Source organism: Lichenostomus cassidix, chromosome 17 (genome assembly GCF_008360975.1).
Source record: "Lichenostomus cassidix isolate B80296 chromosome 17, HeHo_3.0, whole genome shotgun sequence".
In the NCBI taxonomy this organism is placed as follows: Eukaryota; Metazoa; Chordata; class Aves; order Passeriformes; family Meliphagidae; genus Lichenostomus; species Lichenostomus cassidix.
In genome coordinates this window covers 9,689,146-9,703,664 of record NC_139497.1, presented here as the reverse complement: position 1 = coordinate 9,703,664, position 14,519 = coordinate 9,689,146, and the positions used below count along the sequence as shown (strand labels likewise).

The 14,519-nt window shown below is 59.6% G+C and overlaps 1 protein-coding gene across 3 annotated transcripts in view; it reads right to left on the bottom strand.

Annotated features, from left to right (window-relative positions):
• Positions 1–1,056: 1,056 nt before the first annotated feature.
• The window catches only part of RGS3 (regulator of G protein signaling 3), a 74,140-nt gene continuing 60,677 nt past the window's right edge, over positions 1,057–14,519 (bottom strand). For all 3 annotated transcript variants that reach the window (XM_085076459.1, XM_085076460.1, XM_085076461.1), the window contains 6 exons: positions 11,440–12,087; positions 7,949–8,022; positions 4,108–4,209; positions 3,189–3,250; positions 2,395–2,561; positions 1,057–2,305 (listed from right to left, as the gene is read on the bottom strand). In XM_085076459.1, the coding sequence (XP_084932585.1) occupies positions 2,120–2,305; positions 2,395–2,561; positions 3,189–3,250; positions 4,108–4,209; positions 7,949–8,022; positions 11,440–12,087 (1,239 nt within the window). In that variant the 3' untranslated portion in view covers positions 1,057–2,119. The remainder of the gene's footprint in view (positions 2,306–2,394; positions 2,562–3,188; positions 3,251–4,107; positions 4,210–7,948; positions 8,023–11,439; positions 12,088–14,519) is intronic.

Genomic DNA, 14,519 nt, shown 5'->3' with positions numbered 1-14,519 from the left:
TGGAGTGAGGGCAGCTCAGGAGAGTGCAGGGGATGGAGAGAGGGTGGAAGGGCAAGAAAATCTGTGTTGAATCCAGAAATGAAGGGAAACTCCCAGCTGGGAAAGAGAGGAGGTGAAAGCTCTGGGCAATGCCAGGAGAAAGAGGAGGGTCTGGCTTGGAGGAGGCAGCTGGGAGGGTAAACACACCCACGGGGTCTCAGCAGCTCCAGGGTCAGTGCCTGGGCCACCCCTGGGACATCATCCATGGACCTTGGATCCCCCATGGACCACCCTGGTGCGAAGAGCATCCCCAACAGAGCCAGCAGGCACCAACCTTGTGCGTCCAGCCAAGCCCTGAGCAGAGCCCTCACCTCTGCCTCAGTGTCCCCACCTGGCATCACCTGCTGGTTGTTTAAAGAGGGGAAACAGGCAATTCCCCAGGAGAGATGGGACCTGCAGGGGAGAGCTGTGCTCAGGTGGGACTGCTGGGGCAGCCACACCACCCCGGCCTTGGGCATCCCCAGCAGCACCTCCAGGCAGCCTCACCACAGCCCAGCAGGGCCCTGTGACACCACAAGCACATCCCTGAGCCATCCCAGGCTCACCACAGCCAGGTGACACTTCAGGTACCAAACACTCCATGAACAGCCTTTATAAAACATTCTCATCCCACATCAGAACACTGCCCTTGTGGGGAGGAGCAGCTCTGCCAAGCCATGCACAGACCTGGAACAGATCTTTGTTGCTGCTTTTGGTGTGTCCCCAGAGAGACCCAGAGCTGCAGGAGGTCACTGGAGTGTTTGGGCATTTCCGTGGTCAGAGGTTGGTGCCCTGCTGTGTTGAACAGCGACTGCTGGCCTTGGGAACAGTCTCGTTTGGGGCAAAACTGTGTTGCTACATCCAGACCTGGCCTCAGCAGCATCTGGCAGCTGCTCCATTGTAAAAAACAGCTCAGAAATTCATGGAAACAGATTTTCCCTTCTTTAGCCACGCAGTAATAGGATTTTACACTCCTCAGTGAGGTGAGGGCTGCGCGGCTCTGCAGTGCTGACAAACACGGCACGAACAAAAGGCAGCTACAAGAAATTATATTCTCCTTTTATTTACCTATGACCATGACAATGTAGTTGTTTTTCTAGCTGCAGAGATGCTTTGCACTGTAAACTGGGAGGCAGGCAGTGCATCCTGCCCTGCCAGGGCCAGCAGGACCCCCCGCTTCCCAAAACACAGCATTGTTATCCAGAGTCAGGAGAGCGGCTGCACAGAGTTGCTTTTCTCCATCACCGACCCCTCCATCGTCAGGGCATTGAGATATTGATATTTACACCAGGCTCCCCCAGCTGCCCGCTGCCAGGGAATGGGTCTGGCACACAAAACCTGCTACCTTACAAAATCTACACACCCAGAAAAAGAAGAAGGCATCCACTCCGCCGGAGAACTCGGCCGCGACACACACAAATATTGCACTTGTAACTGGGGAACGGGGAAGGACACGGGGGCTCCTATCACACAGCAACGTGTCCAGCTACAGAGGGCAATAAATAAACCAGGGGGGAGGGCAGCAGGGGGTGCTTTGCACACCTCCAGCACGGGGACAGGACGTGGCTCTCGCTGCTCCCAGGGGATTCACCATGAGCCAGGGAAGCGCCGGGCTCCTGCCACAGCTGCTGCAGGGCAGCCAGGAGGCCCCACGGCCCAGGGAAGCACAGCAGCGTCCTGGGCCTGCTCCAGTTCACAAGGCTTTGATCCAGGGGGATGTTTGTGTCACTGCTGTTGTCCCCTTGCCAGAGCCCTGCACAGGAATCCCCTCCTCGCCGAGCTGGGCTCACTCTCCACCTTCCAGCAGCACTCGTGGCTGGGGCAGGTGCTTCACAGTAGTCTCGTGGGAGCTTCCCTCCTGGCTAAATCCACACCAGGGCCACCCTGCAGGCGTCGTACCAGCGATGGTGAGACAGGGTGGTGCAGCAGTACCAGACTGCTCGGCCTGATGGTGCCCTCGGTGCCTTCAGCTGCCCCATGTCCATACAGCCTGGGGGCACGAGCAGGACAGCCAGCTCCCAACCAGCTCCCAGGAAGGCCTCCACTGCCCAATTCCATGTAAACACACAGCTCCCAGCCTGCCCCGAGACAGTCCTTGGGCCTACAGCGGGGAGCTGCCTTTCTTCTGGTTGATTATGTCCAAGTACAAGTCGGAGCGGAGGAAGCGGGGGTAGGAGTCCTTCTCCATGAGCCCGTAAATCCTCTTCTGCGCCAGGTCGAAGCAGCTGCGGGTGATGTTCTGCAGGTTCTCCTTGGTGTGCTCCCGTGTGTAGGAATCCAGGTTGACCTGTGGGCACAGACAGCAGGGCTGGTGAGCAGCTCCCCAGGCAGCCACCAGCCAGGGAGCCACCCGCCAGCATGGGAGCAAACCCTCACCTCCTTGCAGGACTGGATGGCAATGTACTCAGCGAAGATCTTCTTGGCCTTGGACACCATCTTGGACTGGGATTTGATCTTCTTGAACTCCTCACAGGCCAGCCAGAACTCCAGGTTCTCCTCGCTGAACTCGGTGCGCAGGAAGGCCCTGAAGGCAGCGAGCCCATCTGTGGGGACAGGGACACTGCTCTACTCCTGCTCACAGACAGGGACAGCCCCACAAGACCCTCAGCGACCTTGCAGAGCTGCAGCCTAAACCACCAAGCTGCACTGCCCCTAAAATCCCCTTGTGCAAGCAGGCAGTGATGGCATTGCCAGGCCAGCACAGCAACACAGCCCATCGGTGTGCTGAACGCACAGCCTCAGCCTGGCTGCAGCACCAACAGCCAGCAGGGAGGCTGGGCTGGAGCGGGGACAGAGATGGGGACAGGAGCCCCTGACCATCCCCATGGGCTGGATGCAGGATGGGTGCCCAAGAAGGGCTGTTTTCTCCCATCTTTGGGATGTTCTAAAGCAGTTGCTGCTCCAAGGCCCCCCTGCACAGCCCCACAGTGGGCACAGACACAGACCACTGCCTCTTCCTCCCCAACCTGCAACTCTCCCCAGCCCCTGTCACCAAGTCCCCCCCAAGCCAGGCAGGAGCAGGAGGGGTACAGGCAAGGGATGGGCTAATTTCCCTTTGTGTATCCCCAAACACCGGAAGGGATTAACAGAGGAAATCCCAGCTTTATCCAGGCACGTGTCTGGATATTCCCCTGGCAGCAAACACAAGTGGAGGGGATGGACACACTTACATTTGTGCAGCAGCAGCTTCTCCAGGGAGTCCCCCCACTTGAGCGCTTCCTCGGGAGTGGGCCTGTGGAAAAAGGACAGCACGTTGGCGAAGCTCAGCAGAGAAAGCTGCTTTTGCTGCCTGCTAAGCATTTCCAGAGGATAAAAAGCCAGGCTGTGAGCCCAGCACGGCTGCTCCCAGCTCCCAAATCAGCCTCCTGCTCAATGTTTCCAGTGGATAAAGTCATGCAGTGTGCCCGTGGGGATGGCCCTGGATCCCACCTTGCACTGGCACTGTTGGAGCAGCTGGAGGCAGAGCCAGGCTCTGCACCAGGCAGCACCACAGCAGCTCTGCTGGAAGGAAATCGCTGCTTTATGGCTAGCAGGAAGAAAATCCAACACCAGGAGGTCTGTGCAGGCTGCTGGGGCACTTGGGGTGTCTGAGGAAGAGTTGGGAAAGCTCCGGGTGATGCCCAGGAGCTGTGGGAAGTGGGATTTCAGCTGCCTCGTTCAAGCAGCCGGAGAAGCTGCCAGGAGCAAGAGCAGGGAGGGCTCGTCTCCAGCTGCTGGAGCATCTCCAGAGCAAAGTGGTTTTTCAAACTACCCTCTGGCCAGTTAAAGTTCCATATAGAGGCACTGAGAGAACGCTGCCATCAGGTAAATTTCCAGCCCAAGCTGCCGCCGTGCCACTGCCCAGGCAGGACCTCTCACCCTCCAGCAGGAGATTTTCAGCCAAAAAATGTTTTAAATGCTCCTCCACACCCAAAAACTTTGTCCAGAGCTTCCCCAAATTGGGAGAACTCAGCTTCCCTGGAGGTGAGGAGCTCCAGACAACAGCTCGTCCCCAAGCCCCCATGGTCCCAGATCCCCACTGTCCCCGATCCCCACTGTCCCCAATCCCCACTGTCCCCGATCCCCACGCCACCCTCCCGCAGCACCTACTTGAGGGATTTGAGCACTTTGTCCAGCTTGCCGGAGGGGTTGGCTCCGGGGGACTCGTTCCGCCGCCGAAAAATCCCCAGACGGTTCTTCATGTCCTTGGCTCTGGAGAGAAAAGCGAGTGTGAGCGGGCGGGCGAGGGGACGCGGGGACACCCAGCCCGGCGGGACCCTCGGGCTGCCGCGTCCCTCCCGCCGCCCTCCACCTACTCCTTCATGGTGTGCCGGCGCTGCAGGGAGCCCGTGTGTGGCCTCTGCACGGCCAGCAGCATCTCCGCGTGGAACTCCAGCGGCTGCGGCTTGGACAGGTCGCGGAAGAAGGGCATGGCTGCGGGGACAGCCCGAGCGGGGACAGCCCGAGCGGGGACAGCCCGAGCGGGGACAGCCCGAAGCGGCTCCGCCGGACGCTCCGGCGCTCTGCCGCTCTCTCCTGCCCGCGGCGGCCAGCGCGGAAGGGGAAGTGGGAGGGCTCAGCCCGCGGAGCTTTAAATGCGCCGTGGGACGGCCGGGGAGCTGTGAGTAAAGGCTGTGTCAGCCCCGCCGCTGGCTGGGACGGCTCTGCCGTTGCTGGGGAAACTTGAGGAAAGGTGGAAAAATCAGCGCCGAGGCGGATAGTGGGGCCTTTCAAGAGACGGCGGGGAAAAATAATCGCGGCCAGGATTTACGAGGGCTATTTATAGAGCGCAGGCATCCCGGGAAGGCTGCGGGGCCGGCGGCGGGGCGGAGCGGGCTGAGCAGCGGAGCAGGGACAGCGGCGCTGCCCTGTGTCCCCCCTGCGTGGGCGCCCACACGTGACCCGAGGGTGCTCACGTCCCGGTGCCAGGCTGGGGACACTTCCATGGCCGTGGGGACATTTCCATAAGGGGGTGGTCGGGACTGGCAGCGCGGGACATTGAGGCAGAAACACCCACTCTGTCACCCCTGCACGGGTCCCCCCGCACCAGCATCCCCGCACAGACAGCCTGACGGGCACTCGGGCACGGGGCTCGCGGTCGGCCCAGGGGATTGGCAGCAGGACGGATTTTTGGGAAGCGCCGTGGGAAAAGGAGCTCCCAGGGCAGCTCGGGCAGGATGGACCCGCGGGCGGTGCTGCCCCCGTGTGGCGCAGCGCGGTCACTGCACCCGGACACAGCGGGGACAAGGACAGCCGCGATGGAGCGAGCCAGGGTGGGACGGCGCCAAACACCTCCAGAAGCCCCCAAAAATGCAGCAATGGCAAGTTTTGGTGCTTGGGCCTTGTTTCTCGTTCCCTTTTCTGACAATCTTCTCACAATGACAGTGATCTGTCACTCATTAAAAAGCAAGTATAACGCTATCTTACATTGCGTGTGGCTGGGACATTTATGACTGGAAAGAATTACAGCTTCCATCTGTGTTTTCAATTTCTTCCATTTAAAATACCTCTCCTCAATCTCATTGTAATGTGCACACAGACAATATTTCACTGCATATGGATATAATGTCAATAGCAAAACTTCAGAGCATCAGTCTTTACACAACACACATGGATTCTGCTCTCCAAATCTGAAGCTCGTTATCTGACAGCTATCTCATTAGGCAAGCGACTTTTGTTTTCAATTCCTGCCCTTTCTGACTCCGCAAATTTAATGTTACAGGGCCACACACAGCAGTGGATCTAAGCAAAGATGCTCAGGGGAGCCAGCTCTGCCATGCCCAGGGCTGATGAGGGGCATGAGAGGGACAGGAGGGATTCAGGGCATGGGTGCACCACTCTAGGCTGAGTGATGTTCTCCAGACCCACAGCTCTCCCCAGTCTCAGGAGGGTAAAACACAGCGACCACTGGGGGGAAAAAATGAGCTACAACAACTTCAGGGCTCAGTCCCCTGAGCCACAGAATGATTGTAGAGGGCAATCTCTCCCTCCAGTCCCCAGTGCCATCCAAGCCATGGGCATGGACAGTTTCCCTGCCTTCACACCCCCTGGGCTGTGATCCCAGCAGGACACATATCCCACTGCTGCCAGCCGCCAGGCACCCACTAACGTGGGACCAGCAGATCCACACACAGAGCCTCACACTCCAAACACCATCTGCCTCCCATCACCGCGCTGCCAGCGCCGCCGGCAGCCAGGGACCCGCCAGCACACAGGACCAGCCATCCCATACAGCCTCCAGCAACAATTTCAGCACTGTTCCCAGTTTCACAGGGCAGCAGTTGGTGCCTGGTGGGGCTGGCAGAGCACTGAATAACCCTTGTGTGACACACATGGGTCACCTCCACGGCACAGCCCTTGGCACAAGGCCAGCTGGCCCACACCAGGCAGGTGATTGTGGCTCCTGGGTGGATTTTCCAGCTGGAACACACCAGGCAAGCACCTCCTAAGCAAGTTCCCAACTTCCACGTGCTGCTCCTCTTGCACACACTTGCAAAGAAAGAGCAAGTGGCACCAACCCAGGCGGCAACAGCCACAGATGGGCACAGCCACCAGCTGCAGCCACACTGCAATAAACACCACAGCAAAAATAATTCCATTCAAAAATTGCTGGTTTCACTGTGGGGTGAAACCTCTATAAAGTGATTTTCCCCGGCACCCCAGCATGACCACAAGGCCCAGCACCATCACCCCACGCTGCTTCCAAACCATCCCCTGAGCAGCACATCCCCCTTCCTCAGAGGATGCTAGGTGTCCTACCTTTCCAGGTATTTTTCGGAAAAGTCCACCATGGTGTGGTACATCGGGGCCGGCAGCGTGTGCCGGGAGAGGAGCGAGTGCCGACCGGCGGCCCCTGCACCATAAATAGTCCCACAGCCGGCTGGGACCGCGCCGAGCAGCCAATGGCGCTGCCAAGAGCTCCCCGGAGCATCCCCTGCCGGCTCAAGGTGAGCGCTGAACCTCTCCACAACCGCCCCTGACCCCGCCGTGCCGGGGGGGCGAGCCTCCCCCGCCAGCCCCGCTCCCCCGGCTCTGCCACGCGGCTGGGGGACGTCCCTGCCGCAAGGGCTTCATTTTCATTTCGAGTGCCGGGGGGGAAATAATAAAGAGAGCTAAAAATAGGCGGCGGCGATGAGGCAGCGCGGGCCGACAGTGCCGCTCACTGGCACAGCCGGCCAGGCCGGGCAGCAGCCTCGCACCCTGAGCCACTCCAACCACGTGTGGCTCCTGCACCTGCCCGGCACACGTGGCCCGGGGCACAGGACACTCGGTCACTGGCATCCCTGTGCCCTGGCACCCGGCCGGACCCGCGTTCTGGAGGAGTTCCTTCCCCAACATCCCCACTCGTGCGCCTGCCCCCCTCAGCTGCAGCTGTGTTTGGGGACAGCAAAGGCCACGGCTGCCTTGTCCTTGCTTGCAGCCACGTTTTGGCCCCCCAAAGCCTTACCGGGAGCAGCAGAGGGGCTGCCGGTGTCGCTCCGGTCCCCGCGGTCCCTGTTCCCGCCGCGCTGCCGCAGATGTGCCACAAGGGCTGAGCCTGACCCTCGGTGGGAAACCTCCTCATTCCACCTCCCCATTCCTCCTCCCGGCATGGGGCCAGCGGGAAGGAGGCCCCCAGCTCAGATTTCACCGCTTCCATGGCCTCTCCCTGAACCCAGGCAAGCTGTTTTTCCCAAGAGCTGGTGTCTTCACCCTGTCAGAGCACACTGGAAGGGGTGCTCCCAGCTGGGCTGGGCAGTGTCCCCAGCACACCCCCACCACCCAACCTGGAAACAATTCCGTCTGAAGTGAGACCCCAGTTCATGGATTTGCTGCTCCCTCTCTGGAAAAAGTCAGGGGAAAAAGACAGGGCAACCCTAAGTGCTGCTGGTAGCAGCGGGGCTCAGCCGAGGTGTCTGACCCCACAAACCACCCTGGCACACCCTGGTGCCACCCCTGATGTGACACTTACAGGCTCCTGCTCCGTTTCTTGCGGGAGGTCTCGTCCCCTTCATCACAGCTGCACTCAGGGTCAGCTCCACTCAGCTGTGGGGGAAGAGAAAAGCAGCATCTGTATCAGCACGCCAGGATGTGCCCACAGTGTCACTCTGTGTCACCAACCAGCAGGGCCAGCATCCCTATGGCCCCACAGCCACACGGACCAGACCCACAGCATCCACAGGGCTCCTTCCTCATGATGGCAATGACAGGGAACAAGCTTCTGACACAGGAACCTCTCTCCCCTCACCCATCTTTTGCCACTCCTGGAGCATCCAAGGAGACCCCACAGCTGGTGGCTCAGGTACCCTCCAGGTTCAAGGTGCTGACAGTGGTACTTCCTACAGGGAGGACATTCACATCCCCATTCCTGGTGCTCCTACCCCTGCTGGCATGAGTGGGCACAGGGACCTGTCCCCAGCCCAAAGAGCCCCCCAGAACCAGGCTGGGCACCCAAAAATCATTAAGGAGTTCCCAGCAGTCCCCAGGCAGGAGAAATCAGAACAATTCACCCACAACTGAATCATATCATTGCAGTTTACAAGTCCAAGGAGCATCCAGAGGCCTCTGCTCCCCAGCCACTGATCCAGGGTAAGCCAAGGGGACCTGGGATGTGCCACGAGCTTGGGGCAGCACCAGCACAGCCTGGGGCCAGGCAGGGGGACCCCAGGATCACCATAGCTCAGGGACTTCAGCAAACGACCCATTACTGAACACTGCAGATGCTCCCAGCCAGCCCTGCATCCAGCCCTGCACCCACCCAGCCCCACAGTGGCTCATCCCGGTGCCCCCAGGGCCGCCAAGCGCTTTCCAGGATCATCACCCTGCAGTCAGGCCGTGGGAACCCTGAGCTCAGCCCCGCAGCCCAAACCTGAGGCTTCTGACACTTCCTTCCATTCTGCGCCCGAATTTCCGGAGTTTATCGGCCCTGAACAATGCAGCCCTCGCCGAGCACCTTCCCTGGGCTGCTCCGGCCCGGCAGACGGGCTGGCCAGGGCTTCCTGCCATTGTCCACAGAGGCTCCGTGCTCGGGGACAAAAGGCAGCAGGCGAGATCTCCCGAGGAGTCCCAGCGCTCCCCACAATGCCCAGTAAAACAACCAGCTCTGTGGGGAGGCACGCTGGGCATGATGGTGTTAAAAAGGGCTGTGCAATGAGCCCCTCTGAAACACTCCCAGATGGGAAAATAACCAAGAACCTTGATGGATGTGATGGCCCTGCAGCCAAGGCCGCCTGGTGCAGGTGTTGCCAGTGCTTGGCAGCTCGGTGGCGGAATCCCATATGGGAATTGTGCATCAGTGTCCTGCTCCAAAAAGCTCGGAGGTTTCACTGAACTATTCAAAGGCACAGACCAGTAAAAGTCCCTCCAAAGTAGGTAGGGGGGTGGAAGGAGCCCAAAACCCCATGGATGTGGTGGCTCAGCCCGGGTCTGGCTTCTCTGACTGCTGCAGACCCTCCAAGGCAGCTGGAGAGGCAGGGCAAGGGGAGTGGGGGAATGGGAGCAGAGTAGTGGGAATGGGGCAGTGGGAACGGGGCAGTGGGAACAGGGCAGTAGAAACACACAGAGGGGCCCAAGAGGGCACATGGGCAGGGGATTAAGGCTCCAGGCAGCCAGAGCTGCTGCAGGGTTGGAAGTGGGAGCTGCAGGAGGTGCAGCCACCAGATTGCCCTTGGCGCCGGCACAGGCTGCCCCAAAAATCCCAGTGTAATGTGTACTAGAGCAGCGCAACCCAGCAGGAGCTCTGCACACCTCTGCAGGAAAACATCCACCCAGATCAGAGCAGGAAGCGCAGCTGGAGGCTGGAGGCTCCCCGGGGCAGGGTGGGGACGTTCCGGGGTGTCCCGGCAGGGACACGCAGCTCACCCGGCCCGGGCAGCACTGCAGGGTTACAGAGCTGCAGGGTTACAGAGCTGCAGGGCTGCAGGGTTACAGGGCTGCAGGGTTACAGGGCTGCAGGGCTGCAGGGTTACAGGGCTGCAGGGTTACAGGGTTGCAGGGTTACAGGGCTGCAGGGTTACAGGGTTACAGAGCTGCAGGCTCAGGGCTGCAGGGTTACAGGGCTGCAGGCTCAGGGCTGCAGGCTCGGCGCTGCACACACAGCGGCACTGTGAGCTCTCTCTCCTCCAGGGCGCTGCTCACGGCAGCACTGACGGGACGCTCAGCCGGCGCTCACACTGTCCCCACCTTCCCCGCACGTGCGACAGGCAGCGCCCGTGTCCCTGACACAAAGGTGGCTGTTCTTTATCTGGGGTGGCGTGGCTGTGAACCTTCCCCCCCTCCTCCTGCACACAATGTTGGCATCAGTCTCCGAGAGAGTTTGGACTCCCTTTCAGACCCCAGCCTTACCCCAGCAGTCTGTCAGCCCGGGGAGGGCTCTCATCAGCTGGCCAGGGACTCTGAGCCTAAAACGTGTTCCAGTAAACAGCATCAGGGTGGCTTTTCAAGCAGCATGAGCATGGCAGGAAGAGGGTTATGCCAGCATGTGTTTAACCCCAATGTGGATTTAACCCCAGGAGCCTGTAGCAGCCTCTCCTGCCAAGGAGCCATTGCTCTGGAGCAGAATGTGGTTCTGCAAGGTGGTCCTGAGCAGCAGGACATGGTCCTGAGCTGTGCAATGAGGTCCTGAGCTGGGAACACGACCCTGCACAATGGACTGTGGTTCTGTGCCAATCACCAGGGCCCCAAGCAGCACCCAGAGCCGAGGCAGGGATGAGACTGATGGAGGCTTGACAGGGCAGAGCAGGGCCAAAGGGCCAAAGGCCACTCTCAGCACCCGGCCAGTGTCACCCATGGAGAATGGGAACAGCAGCACTTCCCATGAATGGTCTCTGCACTGGCACCTGATTTCCTGCAGCAGTGCAGCCAGGGCCAGCTCTGCTCTGGGGGTTCAGGAGCACCCCAGACCCCTAGGCTGGCATAAGCCAGGCCCTGCAGAGCTCCCTGGCACATCCTCTGCTACTCCTCCTGCATGGAGGGATCACACCTCACTGCTGACTACAGCTGCTTCCTGACATCAACCTGCACAGTGGTCAAAGCCCTGCAGGAGGCTGCTGAGGGCAGAGGGTAACACTGCTCCTGGTGTCCCCTGCACACTGGGGACTCTGTCACTGGGGTCTCTCTGGAGCCCTGTCCCTGGTGCTGCTGTGAGCCGTTCTTTGCAAGCATAAACCCCCAGGAGCACCTCTGCCACCCCCCATCCCAGCAGGCAGCGGCTGCCCAGGCCATGGGACCTGCAGGATCCAGATGCAGTGGTGGAAATGACCACCCACTGCCCCAGCTGCTCTGGGTGACAACTCCCAGGTGCTCAGCACCTCCCAGAGCTGGCTGCCAGCACCTGGGACCTTCCTGACTGCTCAGGTGGCAGCTTTGCCGTGGGCACGGAGGTAGGAGCCACACTCAGGGCACCTCCACTCCAGGAGCTCTCCCACCCTCCCAGTCGCCCTGGAGCCACTGCCAGCCACGTACCTTCCTGTGGCCCGAAAACAGCAGTGTGAGCTGGTGAATGGAGCCGCCGTTCTTGACGAGCTCTTTCTTGAGGGTCCTGGGGGAGGGCAGTGCCCAGTGGGCAGTGGTGCCCTGGCTGTCGGAGCAGTTGAGGGTGGTGTCAGAGGTGAAGCAGTGGCCCTTGGCCTCGTGCAGGAGGCTGCCCTCGCTGTGGGTGCGGCGGCGCAGAGAGCCCTGCACGCTCAGGGTGTAGCCAGCCTGCCCGCCCGACGTCTCGATCATGCTGCTGCGCTTCAGCTCGTTCCTGTCCAGGTACTGCTCGTCACTGTCCTCCTCCTCCTCATCCTCCTCGTCCTCATCTTCCTCCTCGTCGTCCTCCTCATCCTCGCCGTCCGTGGTGCTGCCCGCCGTGCCCTCCTGGCTCTGGCTGAAGGTGCTGTCGAGCCGCAGCTCGGGGATGACGAAGGCTGGCAGGGAGCTGGGCTGCTCCCCTCCCTTTGCGGTGGCCATGGGCTGCTTTTGCACCAGGAGAGGAGCCTGGGTGGCTCCCAGAGTGTCCCAGGGCTTGGCCAGAGCCGCTGCCTTGGCAGCCAGAGCGGCATCAGCCACTGCTGCTTTCCCATCCTCCGAGTGCATCTGCCCTGGCTTCTCGGCGTCCGTCTCCAGCATCTGCCAGAGGAAAAGATAAAGAAAGATGAAAGCAGAAGCACCCCAAATCTCTCTGGACACCTTCCTGGGGAACTTTTCCCCTCCTAATACCCCACCCACAAGGCTGGCACTGACTCGTACAACCCTAACAGTGCTCTGATGGGATGGGATGCCATCTTCCCCATGTCCCCACGTGGTGCCAAGTCACCCATTGCTCTGTCAGCACCCTGTCCTGCTCCTGATCCCTGGAACACCAGGTTCCCCCAGCTGGCAGGAGTGGGATGGTGGCACTCAGCCCCCCCTCCAGCACACAGCAGGACCAGTGGGCTTTGAGGAATCCCAGGCTGTGGGCTCAGCTCCAGCCGCAGAGGCAGAGCTGCTAACAGCATCCTTACCCCGATGGCTCCACGGCCCCTGCGAGCTGCTGGGGCAGCTCAGCCCTGCAGGGATCTTCCCCAAGGGCTGCAGAGAAATCCAGCAGCTCGTCCAGCAGCTCTGGCCCCTCCTGCACTGCATTATCAAATGCCAAAGGGAATCTCTGGGCTCTGCCCATCCCTGGATTGCCCCAGCTCTGCCCATGGCTCTGGGCAAGTCCTACAAAACCACAGCCACTCCTGCCAGCCCATGTCTGCTTTTTAAGCCTTTGGGGCTGGTTTTTCCAGGTTTCTTTGCAGCTGGGGAAGGCCTGAGCAAGCTCTGCCCTTTCAAAGGGAAAAGTCCAAGGGAAAAACCTCCAAGGTTTTTTTTCTTCTGAGTAGGGGCAGCCTGCGATGAGCCCTCCCCTGACAGAGTGGGGTCCTGTGTGACTTTTCTGTCTAAGCCAAAGGGTCAAAACCAGCCCAGCAGGGAAAAAAGACCAAAGGAGCAAAAAATCCTCCCCTTGGGAAGCAATTCCCTCCTACACAGATCCTGTAGGGCTGTGGCAGAGGCTGTTCCACAGGACCACCCCAAGGTAACAAATCACCCAGAACAGAAATCGTTGTATCCCCAGCTGAGATCAAAGCATTCTCACAAACCCAGTGACAAGCAGAAAGCTGGAGTCAACAAAGCCACCCCTCTGTATAAACTGACTTCAGCTTCAAAAGGGCAGCAGCCCCAGGAATCAACCCACCCAGCCTCACATCCCACTGGGAAGAGGCACCCATGGAGGGGACAGAGGTTGTGTCCCTGTGGGGGTCCCAGCCTGTGACAGCATTCCCTGAACAGCCATCCTGCTGCTGGACACCCCTCACCCCACAGAGCAGCGAGGTGATAACCCACCCTGGACATCCCCAGGCTGCTGTGTGCAGATGTTGGGCTGCAAAAGCTGCTGTCACCCCTAGGAAACACCCCGGGGGTGTGTAAGCCCCATGTGCACAGAGGGGACAGCACAGAGAGCAGCTGCCTGAGTCATGGGGCAAAGAGCAGGACAGTTTTCCAGGAAGATGCTGGAGCTCAGTGCCACAGCCAGCTGGGAGCCCACAGTATCCAGCTGTGCCTTGTCCTGTTCTATCACACCCCCAGGGTCCCTGGGGCACATGTGGCACAGAGAGCACTGGCTCTCCCACCCATCCTGACTCACCCCAGCAGTGACACAGCATCGCCTGAACTCCCCCAGTGAGTCTGAAGACTAAAATTCAGAGACCTCCATGTGCTTGGCCCCTTCATGACATCACCCCATCCATGAAACAGCTGGATTTGGTGTCAGGCACAAAGCAGATGCTCCTTTCACCCCATCCTTGGAGCTGTTCCATTCCCCCCACAGTAATTCCACAGTAAGAAGGGAATACTTCCAGACTTTCCATGCAAGGATGCTATTTGCACCAGCGTGTGCTTGAATGATGCTGCATATGTTTTATTTGTCTTGCAATCACTGTCATCATTATCTCATGAGGTAATTAGAGGAAAAACCCACACAGCCCTCAAGTCACTCCCCACAAAGCCCTCCCCCCAACACTGCCTTTGTGCCCAGTCCTTCTGCTCGCATTGCTGGGTGCCTGCATCAGATAAGGTCCTAGAAGGAAATGAACAGGCTCCTTTAAAATGAGAGACATTTGGGGATTAAATTAAATCCTTGCACTAATTCAATCAGAGCCTCTGCTGCTCTTCTCTGGCATGGAGGGGATGAGCAGCAGCCTCACCACCAGCGAGAGTTGGTTCCATCTTGGGCTGAGAGCATCACCAGGGCTGTGAAATCCTGTCTGCACAGGGCTGAGCTCTGCTCAACATCACCTGGGGTGGGGGAGAGACAGGCAAGGAGAGGCAGCAATGCCATCACTGACAGCCCACAGAGCTGCTCCTGGCTGGAAGCACCAGGAATTCACCAGCACAAAGCCACCTTGCTGCCCAAAGCTGACTTGGGACTTCAAGAAAGGGGATGTGACCAGGTTTAATAGAGCCACAGAGTGGTTTGGGTTGGAAGGGACCTTAAAACCCATCCAGTCCCATCCCTGCCATGAGCAGGGACACCTTCC